The following is a 15,613-nucleotide window of genomic DNA, read 5'->3' as shown; positions in this document are numbered from 1 at the left end:
ACCACAGCCATTTAATGCCAGGAGTTCCAGTCCAGCCTTGGCTGTATAACAAGTGTGCGGTCAGCCTGAGCTACATGAGACTCTGTTTCAATAATTGTTCAGTTAGATCTTTCTACCATCCTATCAAACATCTCAATCCCTGATACAGAGTGGAGACTCAACAAAATCACTGGTTTATGAGGCAATATGTACATAGAGGCTATTCTCTTCACTCAAGTGAGAAAACAAAGGCTTGGACTTTTACCAAGAGCTTATGCCAAAAGGAAGATTTTCCTACAGAAATTAAAATTAAACACAAGTTAGTTCCATAGAGATACTCTTGTAGCTTTCTCAAAAGTACATATAAGCACAGCTCAAACACATTTTTTAAAATGCATATATGACAATAGTACAGTGACTCCTATTAATTTGGGTAATTAATATGAACTAATGATTATAATTAAAATTTTTGAGATGAGGAACCTGGAGCAGTCCATTAACAGCGCTAACCTGATTTTTGACAGTAGTTCTCCTCTATCTACACAGTCCACACTGACTTGTCGAATTAGCTCATGAAAGATTGTGTTGTAAATGGTCTGTTCCTTCTTCAATATGTGTAGTATTTGGTGCATCTATCAGAGGAAAGGCAGATAAGCAGTGCTTATCACAAGGTACCATCCAAATCATTTTAAAAAGTAAATATGCTTGCAAATATAAAGAATAATAAACTTATTTCCTTTATAATGGTCCCTTATATTAGACATATTACAATAGAAAAGATGATTAATATACATCACTTCCTTTTTAGCAAAATACTATAAAAATTTGACAATAGCCAAGAGTCATTCACTTTATACAATTAGAGTCATCAATGCCATTTAAGTATTTCTTATAGTACTACATACAATAATTAACTGAAGAATAACTATCAAATGGAATACTTTCACTAAATAGTGAATGTGAATTCATATTTTAAACAATGTTCTTGTTGACCATGTTTTGAAGTTTTAAGTACTGATATTTGAAGATCTGAAATTTGAAATTGATGTCAACTGAAAATAAAAGCGAATGTTGAGACACTCAAAGAAAAAAGTAACTATGCTGAAAGCGAGCACTATTAGTAGACACTTGGCTGACTTACTGTGTTTTCAATCATGTATTTAAATATCCAGAAGTGACTTTTAGAATCTAGCTAATTTCAAATGCTTTTATGAGATGCACTGAAAATATCAATACCACTTCTGTATTATACCTACCAGAATGAAGCCTGATTCTGATATTGAGTCTCCATCAGCAAAACCAAAAATGGGGCAGATTCTACAAACAAACTAGCCTATGAATGGCAGGGTATCAAGGGCAAGAAAAGCAAAGAAATACTGGTGAGCTGTTTGGGCTGAAGCTATCTAAGGCAGAAACAACTGAAAGTACCCTGGGATCCTGGACTGAGTGGGATAGCTTATAAAACCACCAGAGGGACAACCGGTGAATTATAAAATTTGAATATGAAATAATCCTATCTTATCTATCACATAGTGACCAGATACATGGAAACCAGCCTTGAGGGCAAGTACCTCTACCCACGGAGCTTTCTTATCAGCCTTCTTTTCGTTTTTTTGTTTGCTTGTTTGTTTATTTTCAGACAAATACTTGCTATTTAGCCCAGGCTAGATTGGAACTTGAAATTCTTCTGCCTCAACTTTCAAGTGCTAAGAAAACTTGTAGACCTATGCCATCACAACCAGCTACATATTTCAGAATAACCAAGAGAATGGGGAGGGATGTGAGTCAGTTGGTACAGTGCACATAAAGCCCTGGGTTCAGTCCCAGATACCACATGAACCAGGCCTGTTGGTGTTGGTTTGTAACCCTTGGGAGATGGAGACAGGAGGATCAGAAATTCTACAAACATCTACAAAAGTTCAAAGTCACCTCCTGATACATAGTGCATTCAAGGCAAGCCTGAAATTATTTCAAAACAAACCATTCAGGAAAGATTTTAAATGTACCAGAAAAGGGAAATTAGAACTATTAGAGGATATTCAAATTACCTCATCTGATCACTACATATTGTATCAGGAAATATTACACTGCACTCCATAAAGACGTATAAATATTATATGTCCATTAAAAATAAAACTAAGTAATAAGGTCAATGCATGGAGCCTTGGGAAACAGAGTAACAGCATAGTCTTATGCTGAATAACAATGCTTCAGTCAACAACAGACCAGGTCTTTAGCATGGTGCTCAGAGGTTAGAATGGAACTGAAAATCCCCATCAGCTATCTTTGCTGGCCTTCTCCATTTGGATAAAGATCCTCACCAATGTGCCACAACTACCTGTGGAGTTATAGCAGACTAGACCCCTAGGCTTGTGTGTCTGGGTTTATTTAAATCCATGCTATCATGTTTGCACAGTAATGACATTGCCTGATGATGCCTCTCCCGGAACACATCCCCTTGACCAAACAACATGTAACTATCCTGACAGTTGATGGTGTAGTGTTTGCCACATCAGGCCCTTTCAAAGAACTTTAATATGCCGTTCAGTCTCACAGCCCCACGTGGCAGGTACCATTATTACTTCTAATCAATAGATTAGGAAATTGAGATACAAAGACGTGAGAAGATTTACCCATGTTACCCGCTAGTAAATGGCAGTCAGATTCCTTACCAAGCACTCTGCCTCCCAAGCACACACTGTCAGCCACGGGTTTTTCTGACTGGCACTTACCTTGGTTGGCCCTACAAGCTCCTCACTTTCTACTCCAGCCCTCTCCAGCATGGCGTCCATCACATTACTCAGCTGGACCACTTCTATTCTTTTATTAGGTTTCCTAAAGATCGAAGGGACAGACTTCAGTAAATGACAACTCATCATGTCATCTTCAGAAGACAATAAAAACATAAAATGTTGGGTTGGGGATTTAGCTCAGTAGTAGAGCCCTTGCCTAGCACAGGCCCTGGGTTCAGTCCTCAGCTCTGGAAAAAATAATAATAATAACAAAATAACAAAAAGATCTATCAGCAGAATCTGTGAAACCAAACTAAAGAAATGTAAATAAAAGTTTCATATAATATATATACTGTTTCAGGAAATAAACGTACAATAGAATATTAAGGAAAATTTGAAGGATTAGGCCCAGATATATTTATTTAGTGGTAGAGGTATGTCAGTAACAGAGTTTAAAACAATGAAAATGAAAGTAATATAATTTTTTCATAAAAATATAATAATTCTGCCAGGCAGTGGTGGTCTATACCTTTAATCCCAGAACTCAGGAGGCAAGGGCAGATGAATTTCTGAGTTCAAGGCTAGGCTGGTCTATTGAGTGAGTTTCAGGACAGGCAGGACTTGTCCCAAAAAACAATAATAATAATAGTTGTTATTATTATTATTATTATTATTATTATTATTATTATTATTATTATTATTATATTAGTTCTCACCCCTATGTAACTACATATGAGAAGGCAAGAACACAGGGAAAAGGAGGGAACCAAAAAAACCAAGCTTCAACCCTGGGCCGTTCAAAGTGTGAGAAAAGACAAAAGAAACACGGCAATGCAGAGAGAGTCTAACACTTGATGTACAGAATATAAAAGCACATATTCTGCTATGCATACTATTTGGATATGCAATTGGTCACAGGAACACAGCTAATTAAATGATGGCCTTACGGGCAATTGCCACCTTCCTGGGTCTCTGCTGTGACTTGAATGTTTTTATGTCATAAAATACCAAGAAAAAGAACATATGTGTATGCAGTTAACTCTTTCCAATATTTTAGAAAGTCAACTGTACTTACATGGACGGGAAGAGCAACAGCCGGTTCTCACTGTCTGTGAGGAGGGTGGTGTATTTGCTGCAACAAATAAGAAAAATGTTAAGAAAACATTCTAGGTATGAAGTGTATAGAATAGTAGAGAGAAAAAAAAAAAAAGGAGGCCCTGGGAAGCGGGGGTGAGGGGGGTGGGGAAGAGAGGATAATCCCTGACCTGTTGATCATTAGTTAGCACACCAACCACCCAGCATCTTGGTTCCTGAGAGCCATTCTCCACTAAACTAAAAATGTTTTCTAGAGAAAAATTACTGGTAACTCGTTTGAGGAACAGAGATGAAAAAAATAACATGAGAAAGCTAAGGCTTCAGTGGAATTCAGAAGCATGGACAATATTTTTAAGGTCCTTTTTGTGCGTACAAAATCATCCATAAATATCCACACAGAAATACTATGACACTAATCATATATTTTTATGAACACTTTTCATAAAGGATATTTAATTCCATTTTTGACATCTCAAAATACAAAAATTTCCTTGATTCATTCAAACAAACAAAGACGTAGACCTGTACTCCCACCTGCCTCTAGGAGGCAGAGGCAGGAGGACTGGTTTAAGCTCACCTCCTTTTGAGATCTACCTGAGCTACATGAGACCTTCTTAAGGCCTCTGAGATACTCAGTGGGTAAAGGTTCTTGCCACCAAGCCCGACAACCAGAGTTTGATGTTGGAACCCACGTGGTAGAAGGGGAGACCTGACTCCCAAAAACTGTTCTGTGATGTGCACCCCCCAGCATTTGCACGCACACGCGCATGGGCACACACACAAATGCAGCTAACAACACAACAGCAGTGCCTTTTGACATTTTCAAGGATGGCAGAGTGGGCTTGAAACATAGCTCAACGACAGAGCCCTTGATGGCATGTACAAAGCCCTCCATTCAAGTCCCAGTACCAAAAAAAAGGAAAGAAAAATAACTTTGAATTTATAATCCTCCTGCCTCAGCTTCCCAGTGTTGGGATTACAGGGATATACTACCACACAGAAGTCATTTTGTTGTTGTTGTTGTTGTTTTGTCTTGTTTTTTGAGACAGGGTTGGCTGTCCTGGACTCACTTTGTAGACCAGGCTGGCCTTGAACTCACAGCAATCCACCTGCCTCTGCCTCCGGAGTGCTGTGATTAAAGCTGTGCACCACCATGCCCACCTAAAGGTCCATTTCTTTAAAGATTTCTTCTTTATTAATTAATTTGGTTCACTTTACATCCTAATGTATAGCCCCTTCCCTCCTCTCCTTCTGGTCCTACCCTCCCTCTTCCCATCTCCCCTCCCCTACTCCTCAGGAAAGGACAGCCTCCCCATGTTCCACTTCTTAAAATCTTAAAAATTAAGAGGGAAAAGCTATAGAACTATTTAATCATGAAAACCCAAAATTCTTGTATTTCTCCCTTGGAGTCCCCCTAACTATCAGGAGTCCTTTCTTGCTCTACCTTAACTAATCTGTGTTCACTCTGCTCTAAAAACAAACAGGAGAAAGAAGAGGAGGAGATAGAAAAAGAAAGGAAGAAAATCGGAATGAAAGAGAGAGATGCAAACTCTTCAGGTCCATCTCCTTAGGTTATCTTCTCTTTGTTTCTGTCTTAATCTTTCCTAAATTGTACTAGGGCAGCTCACTGAAACATTTCCTTCCACACTAGGGAAATGAGTGTGCTCTTCTCAGGTTCTTTAAGTATGAGAGGGAGAAAGCAATGCATGTCAGATATTCAACAAAACATCATAGTACTCACTCATCATAACACTCCAAACCTACAACGCCTGTATTTGACACAATATGAAATTCTTCAGGAACCAAAGTGTCCGCTAATGTCTTCTGCTTATAAAGAAAAGGATGAATATGTTAGTACAAGAAAAACTTTATTTACTTAGTCCTTATCCCAAAAGGATACTATTATTAAGTAAGGCGCTGCTGATGTTGGGTTTATTGGTTGCTTTCTTGACACAGGTTCTCACTCACCATAGTAACCCTGCCTGGCTGGAACTCCTAGCTGATCCTCCTGCTTCTGCTTCTAAGAGCCAGGTTTGCAGGTGTGTACCACCATGCCCAACTCTAAGTTGAGAGATTTTTGTTTTGTTTTGAGACAGGATATCTCTGGGTAGCCCTGACTGTCCTGGAGCTCAGTCTGTAGACCACGAGATCCTCCTGCCTCTGCCTCCCAAGTGCTGCGATTAAAGGCATGCACTAGCATGCCTCATTTTAAATTGAGAGATGTTGATAAGATAAATAATATTAGTAATGTGGGTCATAGCATAGGCCCAAAACTGTCTTAAGTTGTACATTGTAAAACTAAGCATGAATATGAGGACAGATTTTTTTTTTTCTTCTGGTATAAGCATTACCTGGTATTTAAGAAGAACTAATTTTAGGATCCTTCAAAGATACTAAAACCTAGACCAGCTGTTCTCAACCTTCCTAATGCTGCAACCCTTTAATACAGTTACTCATGTTGTGATGGCTCCCAACCATAAAATTATTCTGTTGCTACTTTATAACTGTAACGTTGCTACTGTTATGAGCCATAATACAAGCTGGGCAATGGTGGCCCAGGCCTTTAATCCCAGCACTCTGGAGGCAGAGACAAGCAGATCTCTGTGAGTTTAAGGACAATTTGGTGTACAGAGAAGAGCAAGTTCCAGGATAACCAAGGCTACACAGAAAACCCTGTGTTGAAAACAAAAAAAAAAAAAAAAAAAGAAAGAAAGAAAGAAAGAAAGAAAGAAAGAAAGAGAAAAGAAAAAAGAGGTATAGCCTTATTGGAGGAGGTATATCACTGGGGGGTGGGGGTAAGTCAGCTTTAAGGTTTCAAAAGTAAGAGAAAAGAAGATGAATCATAATGTAAATAATTTTTGGATATAGAGGATTGCCAAAGGTTGTGACCCACAGGTTGAGAACCACTGATCTAGCTGCTCAAGTCCAAAACATGAGAGAGTTTCAAATTTTACATAGGCTTTACATACATCTCTTATCTGTGTTGTATTTACTCTCAGTTACTATAATACCGCATACAAGTATATTGTCATCATGCTGAATGACTTCTAGAATAGTGACAAGAAAACCTCTATACTTGTGTAGTATATATACAACTTTTTGCAAACATTTTTCACTTGTGGTTGGTGGCATGGGTATATAGTTGAGTACGGAAGCCCAACTATATTCCTAAATCTTTTAACTGTTTTTTCTTCTTCTTATGGTGGTGGTTTGAATGAGGTATCTCTTATAAGTCTCAAGCATTTGAACTCTTGGTCCCCAGCTGGTAAAATTATCTGGGAAGGATTAGGAGGTGTGGCCTTATCGGAGGAGTTATATCACTGTGGGTCAGCTTTGAGGTTTCAAAAGACTTGCACCACCCACTGTGCCCTCTCTCTGCCTCCTGCTCTTGAATCAGATGTGAACGCTCAGCTATTCCCACCACCATGGAGCACTGCCGTGGAGCACCGCCATGGAGCACCGCCATGGAGCACCACCATGGAGCACCGCCATGCTCCACCTCTAAAACCATAAGCCCAATTAACACCTTCTTTTATAAGTTTCCTTGGTCACTGTGTTTTGTCACAGCAACTGAAAAGTAACTAAGACATAAGTTAGAAGCAGGGAGTGGGCTATTGCTGTGAAACCTGACCATGTTTCCTTTCAAAGGAACGTAGGAACAGTTGAATACTGTAAGTGGCGCTTTAGCAGGTTGTCTCAGTAGAAGCTTGAAAAACAGTAATGAGGACCATGGAGGACCAGATCAAAAGGCTTTAGAGGAACTAACGTTAGCAACTGGGCTAGAGACCACTCCTGGGATACTTTGGCAAAGACTGTGACTTCTTTCTACCCTTGTCCTAAGAGGTCAAATTAAGAAATAGTGGACTAATTTCTTTAGTGGAGAAGGTTTCAAGACAGCCTAATTGACTCTGTCATGTGGTTGTTTCTAGTCATTCTTATGATAAAAATGAGCAAGTGGGACAGAAAGATGGAAAATGTATAGTTTGAGAGAAAAAGAGCAGCAGGAAACTTAATGCTATTGCCAAGGCTTGTAATGAAAGGGAGAAGGTAACTAGTGGCCTGACCTGCACTGTGAGTAACGGGAAAGATGCCCTCAGCACTTGGGAGGCAGAAGTAGGCAGATCTCTAGCAGTTCAACCTACATAGAAAGTTCCAGGATATTTGGGGCTACATAGAGAGAGCCCCTTTCTCTCAAAAAAAAAAAAAAAAAAGGAGGAAGAGGAAAAAGGAGGAGAAGAATGACAGAAAGAAAAGCCATCATCTACAACTCTGTGTGAACTTTCCCTGGGGAGGGAGAACCCAGTCTTCTCTGATTTTGTACTCCCCCCACTCCCGAGCAGGGTTTCAGGTGTAGCCTTGGCTGTCCTGAACTGACTTTGTAGAGGAGGCTGGCATTGAGACAGCAAGAGCAGAACTAACACCATCTTGTTTTTCAGACACCATTTTAAATGGCCCTGTCATTTAGGTGACCCAAGTTCCCTAACCAGGAACTTGGCAAGTAAAAAATCCACAGGAGGAACTTGGCAAGTGAAAAAAATCACAAGAGGAGCTTGGCAAGAATAATTAGGCCCTGCACCTGGAGCCAACCAATGAAATAAAAGTACACACAGTTCTTGGTCTTGCCCAGGTCAAGATGTTCCTTTTCAATAGCCTGTTTCCCTCTTGTGGTTTGGCCAGTTGGCCCAAATCAATCACATTAAAAGTCAATCTACCCACTCCCTCTTACCCATTCCTGTAACACCAAGGCTTGGAATTCCCTGCTTGCAATTTTTCCCTTTAAAAACTCTGCCCTCCTAAGGCTCGGGCCTGCTCTTTCTAAACTGCTATGTCAGGGACAATTGACAGCCCGAACTTGAGCTTAAATAAAAACCCTCATGTGTTTGCATCGGATTCATGTTCCTGGTGGTCTTTCGGGGTCTGGAGATGTAGGCACAACAGCCTCACTTCAATCTCCCTGCCTCTACCTCCTGAGCGCTGAGATTAAAGGCATACGCCACCACACCTGGCTTCGATTTTGTACTTTTAAAATCAGTAAATACTTACTCATTACAACAGTTAACTGTGGTTTGGAAAATGGCTTAGAATATCTTTGATCTTTTCCTGGTAAATGCTATTGTAAAGAAATAACTAGGATGTAGCTGAAGACGGTGGAAACCTGCAGGCTGTTGCTACAGTCGGGTGCTATTTTATAGTTTAGGGAGATACCTTAAAAAGCCAAGAGGGAGGGAACGATCCTCCTCCAGTACTCACTTTGTGAGGCACCATGGCACTGTCCGGTGGCCTGTTGGTACTTGGGGGACAAAGTTTCTTCTCTCTGGCCTCTCCATTTACATAGGAAACGTTATACAGGAAAGAAATATCCCTTAAAATTTAAGAAAAATATGTCTTAGTAGTAGATTTTTTCTTTTTTTAATTAAATTTTTATTTTTTAAATATTATAGTTTATTAACTTTGTATCCCAGCTGTATCCCGCTCCCTCATTCCCTCCCAATCCCACCCTCCCATCTCATCATCTCCCTACCCCTTTCCAAGTCCACTGATAGGGGAGGACTTCCTCCGCTTTCATCTGACCCTAGCTTATCAGGTATCTTCAGGACTGACTGCAAAGTCCTCCTCTGTGGCCTAGCAGGGCTGCTCCTCCCTCAGGTGTGTGGGGGGGGCGGTCAAAGAGCCAGCCATTGAGTTCATGTCAGAAATAGTCCCTGTTCCCCTTACTAGGGAACATACTTGGATACTGAGCTACCATGGGCTACATCCGAGCAGGGGTTCTAGGTTATATCCATACATGGTCCTTGGTTGGAGATACAGTCTCACAAAAGACCCCTGTGTCCAGATATATTAGGTCCTTATGGAGCTCCTGTCCTCTCCAGGTCATACTAACTCCCTCTTTCATATGATTCCCTGCACTCTGTACTCTGCCGAAGGTTTGGTTTGGTTATGTTCTCAGAAGTAGATTTTTCTAAGAGTGTATACAGCCACACACATTTCCTACTAGTAGGTAAAACAGTGACTTTTGGTCAGAAAAACAGCTTTTGTTACCTCTTTTCCCCCTACTTATCTGAGTCTTTAAAAATTACTTTAATTGTGGGGCTCCTGTTCCCTCCATGTCCCTCTATTCCCACCCATTTATTCCTCCATAAGACTCCCTGCGCTCTGCCCAAAGATGTTTGGCAGCCCAGTCTCCATGTGAAGTTCTGAGTGAGGGGAGCAGGGACTGCCTCTATCATGAATCCAGTTGACTGCTCTTTGATCACTGTCTCCTGATGATGCAGCCTTGCCAGGCCACCGAGGAAGAGGATCCAGGCAGTCCTGATGAGACTTAACAAGCTATGGGCAGGTGGCAATAGTGGAGAACTTCCCCTTTCAGTGGACTAGGGAAGAAGATGGGGAGAAGAAGAAAGGGAGTGTGGGCCTGGGGGGATTTGAGGGGGGTGCTTCAATTGAGATATATAATAAATAAATTGTGGAGAAAAAATTTAAAAAATAAAGTATGTTTTGGGTACAGAATATATTTAATGATCTTATGTTTCTAGAATATAATTTCTTTACCTCCTTGTGTTACTCACCATGATTTTTGTGATAATGTTTTATATTCTCCATCTTATAAACACTAAGTCTAAATTCTAAAACAAAAGGTACATTCTCTCATCTTATGAATTCATTAACTTGAAATAAGCTAATGTACGATGGATTGGGAAAACAAATTTTGTTTGTCAATAATAAAGTTGAATGACTACAAACTGCTTAGCTCTTAAACCAAACAGCTATTAAAAGTAAATCTTTCAACAAACAAAAAAAAATTACTTTAAAACATGGGAAAATGGAAGTGTGATTGTCATTGAATAAATAAATGTCATTTGACCCTTACACATCTCTGTGTCAGAAGGTAAGTCCATTATTTTAGAATGATGACAGCAATTTACCAACCAAATATTCTTTGAGAATTCAGTTATAGCAGCAGTGCCCCTGAACCATCTGGAGAGACTTTGAAACTGTAACACTCTCATTTCCATGGACTCCCTCTTCACTTTTAGCATCATCAATGCCATGTAAGGACACTTAAGGAATCACAGCCAGGCCCAGTTTCCTCTGAAAATGCATAAGTTTCCAGTAAAGGTTGCCTAATAAAGGTAGGACAGTACTTTGATCCAACTCTCTGGGCAGAGCTGCTTAAATCACAGCAGCATCACCTCATGTGCAGATCGGAGGAAGTAAGTGAAGCCAGCAGAGGCGTGGAGCATAGGAGAGCAGCATGAGGCTCACTCCAGAAGGGTCACAGATTTTGGAGTCTGCCACCACTCACCTGGTTGGTGTCCAGGGATTTAGCATCCTGCACCAGCTTATTGAATGGAGGCCCTCCAATTTCACAGGATGAACCTGCCAACACCTAGGCCCATGCTTCCCATCTCAAATAAGACTGAGGCATTAGACAGGAGTAAGCTCACATTCTCCCTCTTGTCCACCACACTCTTCTCATTCAGGTCACCAACTCTTTCCTCCCCTTCAACCTCGAATGAATCAGCTCTTTTCCCACAGTTATTCCTGCCACTTGTTTGCTGGAGTCCATCTTGGTCCACAGCCCCAGAATCTCATTCCACTACTGAAAACTTATGTAGAAAACCGCTCTACTAAGACACTCCTGAACTGGTTTGCTTTATGACACTGTGATAAAATAGATAAAATACTGACCAGAACCACCTGGGAAGGAAAAGGCTTATTTGGCTTTCAGGTTCCAGAGCATTATCAAAGGAAACTGGAGCAGGGACTAGAGGGGAACTGTGCTTACTGGATTACTCTCCATGGTTTGTTCAACCTCAAACACCTGCCCAGGGACAGTGCTGGTTCTAGTGGGAAGATCACTCATCAAAGAAATGCGCAACAGACATGCCCACAGGCCAATCTGACAGAGGCAAGTCCTCAACTAAGAGTCAGTCTTCCCAGGTCTCTCTAGCTCGTGATGAGCTGACAAAGATTAGCCAATACATCCATAATAAGTCTTTTCCATTCTAAAAACTGTCCTTGACCAAACATTGCTATTATGTCATCATGATGTAGCTAGCTGGACTCTATCATGTTGGTATAATGTTCTTATGGAATGTATACATCTTATCCTTGTTCATTCAAATGCTGATTTCTCTACCCCACTATCTGGCTTCAATCCAGACATTGCATTGTGATGCTTATTCTAAGCATCACCTGTCTTAAATTTGTGTAAACATGCCACCATTTGTTCTCTGTAAGTCAATAAAACAACTAGCCAATGCTGAGTAATGGAGAGAATAGGGTGGGACATCCTGGTCCAGTGAGGAGAAGGAAGTGAGTGGAGGGAGTCTGAGAGGGAGATCAGCAAGGGCAGGAGAGGACTTGGAGAGATAAATCAGATATGGCTAAAAGCACGTATAATGTGGGAAATCTGAATGGGAGGAAACTATGCGGGCTTGGAGGTATGGAGTAACTATTGCCCAGCATTGTGCTCTAGGTTAATTAAATAAAACCTAGTCTCTGTGTGGTGATTTGGGTATACAGCTGGTTTAGGAATAACCACTGTTTTAAAGATAAATCAATAATAAATATTAATAATCAACAACACTATCATCTATATCTTTCTGTTAAATATCAAACTTCCTGATATTACCTTGCAGAAGAAATATCACCTCCCTTCTGAAACCATGCAGGACTTGACTACTCCTCTGTCTAAGACCAATCTCCTGGATTCCATGTGTTTGTAACACTCTTGGTTCTCCTGTCTACCCCAGCAGCTGCTCCTTGGAACTTTCTGTGTCCTCATCCTCCTCTAGAAATGTCCCACAAAGTTGTGTCCTGCACTTTCTTCTAAGCCAGTGCATTCTCAACCTATCAGTCTCCAACCCTGTAGGGGTCAAATGACCCCGTTACAGGGTTTGCATGTCAGACATCCTGCATATCAGATAATTCAAATTATGATTCAAAGCAGTAGCAAAATTATAGTCATGAAGTAGCAATTAAATAAATTTGTGGTTGGGGTCAGCACAACATGAGGAACCTTATTAAAGGGTCCCAGCACTTGGAAGATTGAGAACCACTGCTCTACATGGTCTTCATTGATGAAGAATCTGCAGTCTGAATCACTCTCCTCTGTTCATTAAGGCTGTCATCAAAGTCTCAGCATCAATAACCAACCCCTCCCTGTCCTTTGCCCTCAATACCCAATCTACTGCTAACACTGATTAATTCTGCAGTCACCCTCCTATCATTACAGTGGCTAGCCCTCTTTTGTTTCTTGCCAATAGCAAATCTCTAGTCCGAATTGTCATTCCTTTTGATGTGGATTCCCAGGTCTCTAGGGTATGTCTTATACACGTCTGTCAAACTTACCCTCCTAAGGCATCATGTATTAAATGTGTAACATTTCATATGTCTTCACCCCCTCACCCAGCTTTAAGGCAGACTTTGGCCTGATTTCCTACTATCCAGTCTCTCTCCCCCATATTGCTGCTGCTGCAGAGGACAGGGATTGATTTCGCTGGCCAGATATCTATTTCCTTTTCATCAAAGTGCCAGCACTCTCATTTTCCTTTAAATAATTGCCTCACTCCTTTGTTAGATCTCCCCCCCCCCAAAAAAAAAAAAAAGATTCTGAGGGCCAGAAAGGCAGTTCTATGGGTAAAGATGTTGCAGGATATTTGATCCCACTGTGAACCTCAAAACTATGAACTGTAAAAACCTGTTTCTTGTTTGGTGTGATTAAGCCCTAACACACACCTTTATTCCAAGAATATTCTGTTTATTGTTAAACAGGTGATAACAGTGTGATTCAGCCAGCCCTAGCACACACCTTTAAGATAAAACTTTCTGTACACAGGATTTATTAAGTTAACTATAGGTCAAGAGGTAGAGCAAGAAACCAGTTGCCAGGCATTAAAGAGTAGGAGGGACTTTGGGTTGAAGGGTATTTAAGACAGCGTGGAGAAATAGAAGGAGCTTTAGATCTCTAGTTCTTGGCTTTTAGCTTTTAGCTCTTTAGCTCTTTAGCTCTTCAGCTCTTCAGCTCTTCAGCTCCTTGGCCTTTGGTGCTTTTGAGCTTTAGCTCTTGGGCTTTTTGAGCTTTGAGCTAGGAAGCCTTTGGCCTCAGGTTTTTGGCCTTTTCCTCCTGGGCTGTCAGCTGAGCTACGTAAGAAAAGCTTTTTCCTTCTGAGCTGAGTAGGAAGATCAGCTAGGTGCTTTCTCTGCCTTGCTAAGCTAAGGTGAAAACCCCAGCACCTGGCTCCTGAGCCTTTATTGGTAAAATAGAATGGTTGGGATTTCCACTCATTTATAACAATATAAAGACACTTGTCACATAAGCCTGAAAACATGATCAATGGGACCCAAATAAAGGTAGAAGAAGAGAATCAACTGAACAAAATTTTCCTCTAAACACCACATGCAAGCTGACACACACACCATAACACTAAGAAAATATAATAATATTTTTTAAAGATCATCTAGGGCAGGCAAGATGACTCAGTGATAAATGGAATTACTGAACAAGCTGAGTTTGATTAAACTTAGTTTTTTTAATTAAACAAAAAAGAAAGGTTTCCCTTTGCTCACAGGAAGCATGTGTAAATCTTGAAGCTGGTCATCTGAACATCACATCTGTCGGAAGCAGCAGCCACTACATTCACATAAGCACCAGCTTTTCTATCCATCCTCCCTCTTTAGGTAAATACACAATCACAATTCTACATCTACACTCTTACCTAGGAGTGGTGGGCACACCTTAATCTCAGCACTTGGGAGGCAGAAGCAGGCAAATCTCTGTGAGTTCAAGGTTAGCCTGATCTACATAGTGAGTTCAAGGTTAGCCAAGGCTGTACAGCAAGACTGTATCTCAAAAGAAATATTACTTTATTATTGGTGGAGATGTGTGTGGGGAGGTGTGAGGGGGCAAAGGTAGGCGCAGAGATACTAGAGCACTCATTTGGCAGCTGGAGAACAATTTTGGGGAGTCAGTTCTCTTCCTTAACCCATGGGAGTAGTTCCAGTTACCAGATTTGCAAGACAAGTGCCTTTATCTGCTGAGCCATCTTGCTGGGCTCAACAATTTTGGTAGCAGTTAATTTTCTGCATTCATCATTTCCTACTTAAAATTCTGAGATTTAGTTTTTGCATTGAACACTAACGGGGCCATCAGAAAAGGTTCTTGGAGGCTACATGGTTTCTCATTTGCATCTTATTGCTGTGTTCTGAATACACTCCTTGTCCCTACCAGTTGTGTATGTCATTTCCTGTGTGTGCAGGTCCAGTGCAAAATCAAGCAATTGATGAACATGTGTGTGGACGCCTGGAAGAGCCATGCCTGTGCCTATGCCGCCTACTTTTCTATTTTGTTTTGTTAACTCGACACGAGCTACAGTTATCTGGGAAGAGAAACCTCAGTTGAGGATCTGCCTCCATCAGCTTGCCAGTAGGGTATTTTCTCAGATTATGATTGAGGTGGGCAGTGCCACCCCTGAGCAGGTGGTCCTGGTGTGTATAAGAAAGCAAACTGGTGCACGCCTTTAATCCCAGTACTCAGGAGGCAGAGGCAGACGGATCTTTGTAATTTTAGGCCAGCCTAGTCTACAGAGCCAATTATAAGATAGCCAGAGCTCCACGGAGAAAGAAAGAAAGAAAGAGAGAAAGAGAGAGAGAAAGAAAGAAAGAAAGAGAGAAAGAAAGAAAGAGAGAAAGAGAGAAAGAAAGAAAGAAAGAGAGAGAGAAAGAAAGAGAGAAAGAAAGAAAGAAAGAGAGAAAGAGAGAAAGAGAGAGAGAAAGAAAGAAAGAAAGAGAGAAAGAAAGAAAGA

The 15,613-nt window shown here is 40.8% G+C and overlaps 1 protein-coding gene across 1 annotated transcript in view; it reads right to left on the bottom strand.

The window, feature by feature from the left end:
- Positions 1-15,613, bottom strand: part of Axdnd1 (axonemal dynein light chain domain containing 1) — a gene marked incomplete at its 3' end in the record, with an annotated part of 105,477 nt that overhangs the window by 85,007 nt on the left and 4,857 nt on the right. Inside the window, exons 4-8 of the mRNA XM_055624393.1 lie at positions 9,057-9,168; positions 5,548-5,633; positions 3,787-3,843; positions 2,712-2,814; positions 490-611 (exon numbers count right to left, since the gene is read on the bottom strand). Of these exons, the coding sequence (XP_055480368.1) occupies positions 490-611; positions 2,712-2,814; positions 3,787-3,843; positions 5,548-5,633; positions 9,057-9,168 (480 nt within the window). The remainder of the gene's footprint in view (positions 1-489; positions 612-2,711; positions 2,815-3,786; positions 3,844-5,547; positions 5,634-9,056; positions 9,169-15,613) is intronic.

The sequence above is a fragment of the Psammomys obesus genome, unplaced genomic scaffold, assembly GCF_907164565.1.
Source record: "Psammomys obesus unplaced genomic scaffold, mPsaObe1.curated_primary_1811, whole genome shotgun sequence".
In the NCBI taxonomy this organism is placed as follows: Eukaryota; Metazoa; Chordata; class Mammalia; order Rodentia; family Muridae; genus Psammomys; species Psammomys obesus.
The sequence above is the reverse complement of the archived record's forward strand: the minus strand, read 5'-3'. Positions and strand labels throughout refer to the sequence as shown.